This window comes from Medicago sativa, chromosome 7 (assembly GCF_051527215.1).
Source record: "Medicago sativa cultivar Bolivia chromosome 7, Bolivia_mono, whole genome shotgun sequence".
In the NCBI taxonomy this organism is placed as follows: domain Eukaryota; kingdom Viridiplantae; phylum Streptophyta; class Magnoliopsida; order Fabales; family Fabaceae; genus Medicago; species Medicago sativa.
In genome coordinates, this window is record NC_140755.1 from 103649609 (window position 1) to 103659668 (window position 10060).

The 10060-nt window shown below is 36.3% G+C and overlaps 2 protein-coding genes across 2 annotated transcripts; one reads left to right on the forward strand and one right to left on the reverse strand.

The window, feature by feature from the left end:
• The first annotated feature begins 688 nt into the window (after positions 1-688).
• On the forward strand, positions 689-1238 carry LOC146911614 (uncharacterized). The gene is made up of 2 exons (XM_085729531.1): positions 689-1085; positions 1222-1238. Exons 1-2 carry the CDS (start codon positions 689-691, stop codon positions 1236-1238), a joined length of 414 nt encoding a protein of 137 aa, XP_085585657.1.
• Positions 1239-6004: 4766 nt separating this feature from the next.
• Positions 6005-10060, reverse strand: NPQ1 (non-photochemical quenching 1). Its single transcript, XM_085725917.1, has 6 exons — positions 9971-10060; positions 9544-9875; positions 9262-9425; positions 7861-7957; positions 7346-7737; positions 6005-6703 (listed from the first exon to the last, which is right to left on the reverse strand). The coding sequence occupies exons 2-6, from the start codon at positions 9823-9825 to the stop codon at positions 6190-6192; spliced, it is 1449 nt and encodes a 482-aa protein (XP_085582043.1). The 5' UTR covers positions 9826-9875; positions 9971-10060; the 3' UTR covers positions 6005-6189.

The window sequence follows — 10060 nt, forward strand, 5'->3', positions numbered from 1 at the left end:
TTTATAAAATTTCATTACATGAAACTAACTAACCTGATATCTTGATATTTGTAAAAAAATAAAAAATTAAAACTAAACTATGATCTCTAACTATTGAATATAATAGAATATTCTTTTTTATTTTTGAGATTGTTTGGGTTTTTATTTTTGATAAAAATAATTAAAAGTATTTTTTTTTTTGATGAGGAAGTTCATCGTTGTAGTCAACGACCACATCATCGTTGTTTAACATCATTATTTAATAGAATATTTATTAGAGAAAGAAGAAGAAAATAGGAAGAGCAATAATAGGTTACTTGGATCCACTGGTGGAAGAGTATGATCCACTGGTGGAAGTCCACTGGTGGAAGTTGATAGTACAATTGTACTACACTCTTTTACAATTGTACTACACTCTTTTCTCTATAAATACTCCTTGTAACTTCATTTCCAAGTAATGAGAATTGATACTTTTTCCATTCTTTGAGTTTCATAACATGGTATCTAGAGCTTTTTTTCTCTCTTCCATGGCGGAAGTTAGTTACAGAAGTTAGTTACGATCCAATTTCTCATCTTCTTCGTTGATTCTCGTTGATTTTTGCAGAAACCTTCACGGTTTTCTTATCTGCATTTGATTCTATCGTTGATTTTGCACTTCGTTGCACTTCGTTTGCACTCTGTTTTTCGCAATTTTCTTCGCAAATTCACCATGGTTCGTAACAACCAACCTGATACTGAATCAGTGTTCTATGTTCATCCAAGTGAAGGACCAAATTCAGTGATTGTTGCTCCTCCATTGGATGGATCAAATTATCTTGCATGGAGCCGTTCCATGATTCGTGCTTTTGGCGCGAAAAATAAGCTGAAGTTTATTGATGGATCTATGGAGATTCCAGATGATGATGATTTGAATCGCGCTGCTTGGGAACGGTGTAATCATCTTATTCAATCTTGGATAATCAATTCTGTTACTCCTCAAATTGCACAAACCCTAGTATTTCATGAAAACACCATTGATGCGTGGTTAGATCTCAAAGAACGTTTCTCCAAAGTTGATCGTATTCGTATTGCTACTCTTCGTTCCAAGATCAATAATTTGAAGCAAGGTTCAAAATCAGTGTTAGATTACTTCACTGAGATGAAGACTCTTTGGGAAGAGTTGAATTCACATCGTCCCATGCCACATTGCACCTGTCCTCATCCATGTCGCTGTGCTGCCATGCGTGAAGCTCGCAATTTCAGGCTTGAAGATCAGGTGATACAGTTTTTGACTGGTTTAAATGATCAATTCAATGTTGTTAAGACTCAGGTGCTCATGCTTGATCCACTTCCCTCCATTAACAAAGTTTATTCATTGGTTATACAAGAGGAAAGTAACAATAGTTCATTGCATTCCTCCATTGATGAACCTTTATCTGTTATCAATGCCTCTGATGCACGCAAACCCTTAGGCAGAGGGAGGGGCTATTACTCTGGATCAAAGCCACCTAGACATTGTACCTTTTGTGGCAAGAATAATCATACCATTGAATATTGTTATCAGAAACATGGATTTCCTAATCCAAATTCTCAGAAGTCCAATGCTTCTGTCAATGCCTCAAGCAGTTTTGATGATAATGAGGCTCAATCAGGAAGTTGCAATGATGCTTCTTCATCTTCCACCACTAGTATCTCTCAAGAGAAATATGATCAGTTGCTTAGTTTGCTACAACAAGTGAATTTGCTTCCTGCACCAACAGTTTCCACTCCTTCTTCAAGTGCCAATCATATTCACACTCCTTCCAATTCCACTTCTATCTCCAAACTTGAGTCAGGTATCTCTGCTTCCATATTTTCTTGTTCTATATCCTCTAAATCAGATATTTGGTTATTGGATTCTGGAGCCAATGAGCATATAGTTTCATCTTCACATTGGTTCACTTCTTTCCACAAAATTGCACCAAAACCTGTCAATTTACCTAATGGTTCTTCTGTGTTAGTTGAATATTCTGGCACTATCCACTTCACACCTCACCTTTATCTTGCTGATGTTCTTTTTTCACCTTCATTCAATTTCAATCTTATTTCAATTTCTAAGCTTTGTTCATCTCTCAATTGTTGTGCCATTTTTCATGACAATAAGTGTTTGTTACAGGATCTTCATTCCAAGAGGATGATTGGTTTGGGTGAACCTTTTGCTGGTCTTTATAGATTAGTTTTAGATTCCAATGCATTTCCTTTACATAATAGTGTATCTGTTAATCACATTTCCACCAATAAAACCTTTACCATTCCTCATTCTGCCTTATGGCATTTCAGATTGGGACATGTTTCCCATAAAAGATTGTCTCATATGGTTTCCCTTTATCCTTCATTAACCTTTGATCACAAAGCCACTTGTGATATATGCCATTTTGCTAAACAAAAACAATTGCCTTTCTCCAATAGTTTGTCTGTTGCTTCCAGTAAATTTGAATTGTTGCACTTTGATATTTGGGGCCCTTTATCCATTCCTTCTGTACATAATCACAGATATTTTCTCACCATTCTTGATGACTATAGTAGATTTGTCTGGATTGTTTTGTTAAAACACAAGTCTGAAGTGTCCCAACATGTCAAAAACTTTATCACTCTTATAGAAAACCAATACCATATTACTCCTAAAACCATTAGAAGTGACAATGGTCCTGAGTTTCTTTTAAATTCATTCTATGCCTCTAAAGGTATTTTTCATCACAAATCTTGTGTTGAGACCCCTCAACAAAATGGTAGGGTTGAAAGGAAACATCAACACATACTCAATGTAGGTAGAGCCCTTCTTTATCAGTCAAAGTTATCTGCTTCCTATTGGTCATATGCTCTCCTACATGCAACCTTTATAATCAACAGAGTCACTTCTCCAACTCTAAACAATCTTTCTCCTTATCAGTTACTTCACAATAAAGTTCCTGATATTGATACTTTCAAGGTCTTTGGCTCATTGTGTTACTCTACTTCTCTTCACTCTCATAGAACAAAACTAGATGCTAGAGCCAGAAAATCTGTGTTTCTAGGTTACTCTGTTGGTTTTAAGGGTTTTGTCCTATTAGATATTCACACTAGAGAGATTCATATCTCTAGACATGTCAGTTTCCATGAACATATTCTTCCTTACCCTTCTTCTTCCTCTTCTGTCACCACTGATTGGGATGCAAGTAACCCATCCTCATCACCACCTACACCCACATTTATTGACATTGATCCTTCTCCTCATGATGACACTCCTTCTCCACCATCCCTCCCACCACCTCCTGCTTTGAGAAGGTCATCTAGAAATGTCAATCCACCATCTCATTTACAAGACTATGTCTGCAGTCTTGACCACTCTTCAGCTTCACATGTTAATAATGTTTCATATCCTCTTCACCATTACATGTCTTTTTCAAATTTGTCACCTTCACATTGTGCTTATTCTTTATCCCTTGACTCCCATACTGAACCTACCACATATGCTGAGGCAAGCAAATTCAGTTGTTGGAATCAAGCTATGCAAACTGAACTGACTGCTCTTGAGAATACTGGGACATGGAAACTGGTTGATTTACCACCAAATGTGAAGCCTATTGGTTGTAAATGGATCTACAAAATCAAGTATCATGCAGATGGCTCTATAGAAAGGTACAAAGCACGTTTGGTTGCTAAAGGTTATAATCAAATAGAGGGTTTGGACTATTTTGACACATATTCTCCTGTTGCAAAATTAACAACTGTTAGAACTGTCATTGCTTTGGCATCAATTAATCACTGGCACATTCATCAATTAGATGTCAACAATGCTTTTCTTCATGGAGATTTGCAGGAAGATGTCTACATGCTTGTTCCTCAAGGCATCACTCCATCCAAACCTAATCAAGTGTGTAAATTGGTTAAGTCACTTTATGGATTGAAACAAGCCTGTAGAAAGTGGTATGAGAAACTCACATCCCTTCTTATTCATCATAAGTTTACTCAATCCACTTCTGACCATTCATTGTTCACCAAAAAGACTGATAATTCATTCACAGTGTTACTTGTTTATGTGGATGATGTGATTGTTGCTGGTGATTCTCTTACTGAAATTCAATCCATCAAGGCCATTCTGCATGCTTCCTTCAAAATCAAGGATCTTGGTCAATTGAAATATTTCCTTGGCTTAGAGGTTGCACATTCCTCTTCAGGTATCTCTCTTTGTCAGAGAAAATACTGCATTGATTTACTGACTGACACAGGCCATCTTGCTTGCAAGCCTGCTTCTACTCCTTCTGACCCCTCTTGCAAGCTTCATAATGATTCTAGTGCACCCTATAGTGATGTACCTTCATACAGGAGATTGATTGGTAGACTCATTTATCTGACTAATACAAGGCCAGATATCACTTTTGCCACTCAACAATTGAGCCAGTTCCTCACATCTCCAACTGAACAACATTTTCATGCAGCCACTAGAATCTTAAGATACCTCAAGAAATGTCCTGGCCAAGGTTTGTTCTTTCCTAGAGATTCATCTCTATGCTTGACTGGATATTCAGATGCTGACTGGGCTGGATGTTTAGACTCCAGAAGATCCATTTCAGGCCAGTGCTTCTTTCTTGGCCAATCCATGATCTCTTGGAGAACTAAGAAGCAATTGACTGTCTCAAGATCTTCTTCAGAAGCTGAGTATCGTGCTTTGGGTGCAGCAACTTGTGAGCTGCAATGGCTTCTTTACCTGCTTCAGGATTTGCATGTTACTCTTGCTAAAGACCCTGTGCTCTATTGTGACAACCAAAGCGCCCTCCATATTGCAGCCAATCCAGTTTTTCATGAAAGAACCAAGCATCTTGAGATTGATTGCCATTTGGTGAGAGAGAAGTTGCAAGCAGGCATCATGAAACTGCTCCCTGTTTCTTCTTCTGATCAGTTGGCAGACTTTTTCACTAAGCCATTGCTTCCCCAACCTTTCAACACTCTCTTATCCAAGCTGGGAATGTTAGACATTTACCATTCTCCAGCTTGTGGGGGGCTATTAGAGAAAGAAGAAGAAAATAGGAAGAGCAATAATAGGTTACTTGGATCCACTGGTGGAAGAGTATGATCCACTGGTGGAAGTCCACTGGTGGAAGTTGATAGTACAATTGTACTACACTCTTTTACAATTGTACTACACTCTTTTCTCTATAAATACTCCTTGTAACTTCATTTCCAAGTAATGAGAATTGATACTTTTTCCATTCTTTGAGTTTCATAACAATATTCTTATCTAGTTTTTCATCATTTGTTACAAAATCTTCCAAATACGTTGGTCTTCTTAGTGCCACCATTATTGTTAATTTCTTCCCTGCTTTCATTGGCTTCACTTTCTTTACTTCCACCACCACTTTGATCAATCAAGTCCACCTTTTGTTTATTAGTTTGATGAAGTTTAAGATGCTAAATTCTCAGCTCTAATTTGTAGCATATGAAAACAGCAAATACTAAGCTTTGGAACAATTTATCAGAAACAAGTACTCAAGTCAAGTGTGTGAAAGCAATTCAACTGCTGGATGATTGGAAAGCTGTGCAAGGTATTCATCCGCGTGCCGCAGCACCTGCAGTTTTAAACAGCACACAAACTTCGCAAAAGCCAATCCCCGAGTAGATACAAATACAAACAATATTGATGTCTCTTTCTCTTCTCACTTAAACTACGTGGACGAGCATGATCATTTTGTGTTTAACAACATAGAATGGAGCCATCACAAATAGATACAAATGTAATACTGATGCCTCTTTCTCTTTTCAGTTAAACTGTGTTGAGATTGATATTTGTATTAGAGACGAGAATGGTCATTTTGCATTTGTCAAATTAGAATGTTAGAGAAATGCTATTTGTATCATGACATGTATCCAACATTAATGAAATGCTATAAGCATTTTTAGTAAAGAAAAACAGCAATCATAAATGTTGTTACCAATATTGGAATCGTATTTACTATGTCTAGATAAAATCAATGATTGTCGTGCACAGATATCAGAATCCAAACAGAAAAATCACAGCACCACATTCTTTGACACCTTCTTTAAGATAAAATGAATTCTTATGAGAACTCCAAATTTTTTTGTGACATATATGAGGACTCCATTTATAAAGAATGAGTTGATATTATTCAACAGAGAACCAACATGCGAATTCATTCAATATTAAACACGTATATCAAAAAATACGTTAACAACATTTTTTCTCATATTTATAAGTTATCTTAGTTTCCTTAGCGGCAAGGCACGTCCAAAGAGCTCTTCTACTTCCTCAGCTTCCAATTTGAGACTGTCCAGTATCTCCATTTCTTCTTTAGATAACCCTCTTAAGAAATTTTCCTCATCTTCTTGAAACACTTTAAACCCTTCTGCCAGCCTTTCTAACAAGGTCATTTCTGTTTTACCAACCTTCTCTACCTCCTTCTCCACCTCCTCTTCTAACTCTTCAACTTCCCTCACAATGGTTTTCTCTCCTTCCTCTACCTTTTTCTCCAGCCTTTCCACAATGGAAGGCTCTGGTCCACATGTGTTATCTGTTCTGATGAACTTGCTAAAGTCTCTTCCTACACTCTTTGCCGCTCTATCAAGTTCAGGAATAATAGATTCAGGTAAAACTGCACTCCTTGTGTACACAACGGCACCACCATAGCCATCCCAGGCATCGTTTCTGCCTCGGTAGTATATAAATATATAATCATCTGGTTTATTCTCGATTTGAGATGACACGACATACCTGCAGATCACTGATTTTAAATCCTCTATATGGCCAAAGACAGACTTCAACAAATATAAAGGCACCTTTCAGGTTTAGCTAAAAGGGTTGCCTAAAGGTAACAGAAAATCATGAATTCTCATACACTGGAAACCTCAAAATGTGTAACCAAGATGCTAGAGAACCGTTTTAAGGTATGCATATGGGCTTGTTTGGATTAAGACTTATTTGAGCTTATTTACTGATTTAAGCATATGCGAGACTGTTTGGGAGAGCTTATAGAAACAACTTATGCCATGTCCATAAGCTGTTTTCAGCTTATTTCCATAAGCTCTCCCGAATAGCTTGTGGAAACAAATTATAGCTTATATTAAAACAATTTGACTTTATTTTATCTTTTATTATAGAAATAGGTTATACATAAACGATTACGCTATAAGTGCTTAAAAGATGCTGAAAAAAACATGTTGTCAACTGTCATGTCCTTTTTTTTTCCTTAAGTTGGAAGTGACATTTACTTGCTTCAAGCAATAGAGTTCCATTTTGAATAGCAAAATGCTAGGTACATATGCTTCATGTGGATATATCATATAATTGCCATTATACCTACACATGTTTAGGTTAGTAAAAAATGAAAAAGAGAGTTTCTGAGCAAGGAATTACCAGTCATCTTGATAGTTAAGGTACTCATTATCATGATTATAGAGGATTCCTGGATATGAAGGATCTTGAACAAATTTCTGCACGGCTGACCTTGTAAGAAATCCACCATCTGGAGTTGGTATCCTCCATGTTATATTACCAACAAGTTTATTTGATTCTGTGTGAAATTCATGTAATTGGCAGTCAAAGGCATCGAATGTAGGATTTAAGCCACTAGTGATGAACCACTTGCCACTAAAATCTGCAATATTAAAGCTCTTCACAAGGACATCCGGGTTTGGAACAGGAAATTCTCCCACATCAGATTTCTTAGGCACACATTTCTTCCTCGATACAGCGCACTCATTGAATTCATCAACCACTTTGTTTTCAAACACGTCCCCACATTTGATCTATAAAATTACGATTAAAAAAAGAAGATTTCATGAGCAAAGAGTTCAGGTTCTTTTGGTAATTGGTGTACAATGAAATATGAATGGTAAAGGCATGAAGTTGATGTAAAGTAGAGGACTAACTTGGCATTCAGTCTCATCTGGTCTATTGTTGCAAGTTTGGAGACAAGCAATGTTGGCAGCACATGATGGGTTTGCAAGACACTTAGCCAATTCTACCCTGGGTACGTAAAAATGGAAGGCCTATTATATTATTTTTATTATGGTTTTGAGCTAATGTATTAGTATGTGTATGGTTCTGAGGCGACAAAAATTAACTCTGCAGTGACTAAAAGTAGTTGAATCTAAACCTTATTTGTGTGTGTTTGGTTCGTAGAGTCGTAGAATTGATTTTGATATGTTTGAAGGTTCTCAAGTAAAATTGATTTAACCTAACCCCTAGAGTTAATTCTACTTTGAAGGTAGAATTTGGAGTTTTGCTAAAAATCAATTGCAGAGACAAATGCTCAAATTCCTAACTTCAAGTTAGAATCAATTCTAGAGGTTACATCAATTTTATTCGAGAACATCCAAACAAATTAAAATCAATTTCACACCTCTGAGATCAATTTTGCCTCCTCCAAAGGTGGAATCGAACATACACTTATTACACCATCTCGGATGCATGTTCTTGTGTGTATGAACCCGTTCTTACACATTGTGGAGTTAAAGTCGGAAATCATTGAAAGTGAGTTTAGAATCTAAGTTGGGTTCTACCATTGAAGAGAAATTGAACAGGGTTTCTTAAATAATACATTGCAAATTTGCAATACATGGTCCACTAAAAGAGAGTTAAGAACTCGAATTGAGTTAGCTTATGTTTGGTTCCTCGTGTCCTTTGTAGCAGTCAAAATTGATTTTGACATGTTTGGTTGCTCTTGAGTAAAATTGATTTTGCCTCCATAATTGATTCTAACTTCAAGCTAAAATTTGTAGCTTTTGAATCTAAACGTGTTTTTTACATTGAAATTTAGTGTATGTTTTGTTCTGCGGTGACAAAAATTGATTGTTAGTGAATTGATTATGTATAATTGATTCAGACTAAAAAGTGAGTTGAAGGTAAAATGATTTATGTTTGGCATCATTCATGTTAAAGTGAATTGAACTATAAATTTATGTGTAAAAATCAACTCTAGAATCAAAAGCTACAAATTCTAACTTCAAATCGAATCAATTCTACTCGAAAGCAACCAAACATCTGAGAATCAATTCCACACCTCCATAATCAATTTTGACCCATCTACAAGTGTAACGAAACAAACACTTATTGGATCAATTCAGTTCATCCTATATCATTTTTTATCACCGCACCCAAACATGCACTTATATCATCGGAGTTAGGAGTAGCTCAACGGCACAGGCCAGGATACCTGAGGAGTTATATGTAGGTGCTATAGAGTTCAATCTCTGATACTAACATTTCCTCCTCCCCTAAAAAACTAAGCACTAACATTTGGCAATAAAAAAACAGGTATAGCAGCATACCTGCATTCTTTGAGCAAACAAGCACAAGTTTTGAGTGCATCAACAGCATCAGCTGATGGAACAATCATTAAAATGGAAACCAATATGGCAGCTACTTGAATTATGCGTGAATTTCTCCAATCTTCAAGAACAACAAGCATCCTATTCACCCCATTTTGTAATACCTGTCAAAATGAAAATTGGATAAAAAATTTTTGTTGTAAGAACAAATTTTACATTTTTTTCACTATGGTAAATACAAACAATGAAAGTAGAGCAAATAAAAGTTACTTACTTACTTACCGGTGGGATGTTTGAAGGATTGGGAGAAGATTCTCCTCTCCCTTTGTGATGGTGTTGACATTGGCATACCGAACCGCGAGAATTACGATGATGTCTTAAGAAATGCAATCGTGTAGGTTGTTTTCTAGTTGTAGACAAAACTTTGAACACTGCCACAGTACTACTACTACTACTAGTAGGAGAATATTGAAACCTTGCTGTTGCTGTTGTTGTTGTTCTATGAAACCTTCCATCACTTCTAAAGATAATATTTGAGTTTGCACCCAAAGTTGCCATATACATAATTATTATTATTATTATTATATATTCAAGTCCTCACATCCAAATGTGACCTGAAAATACAGAACAACAATAAACAAACAAGATCAATAAAAACATATATTAACAATTTTAGAATGAACAATATTAGAGAAGAGAGAAATGCCACCTTGCAAATTTAGAAGAAGAAGATGAGATAAGAATAATAAGAGCATGGTGTTTGTGTGTGTGGACTGCATTCCAAACACACTGCCACCAC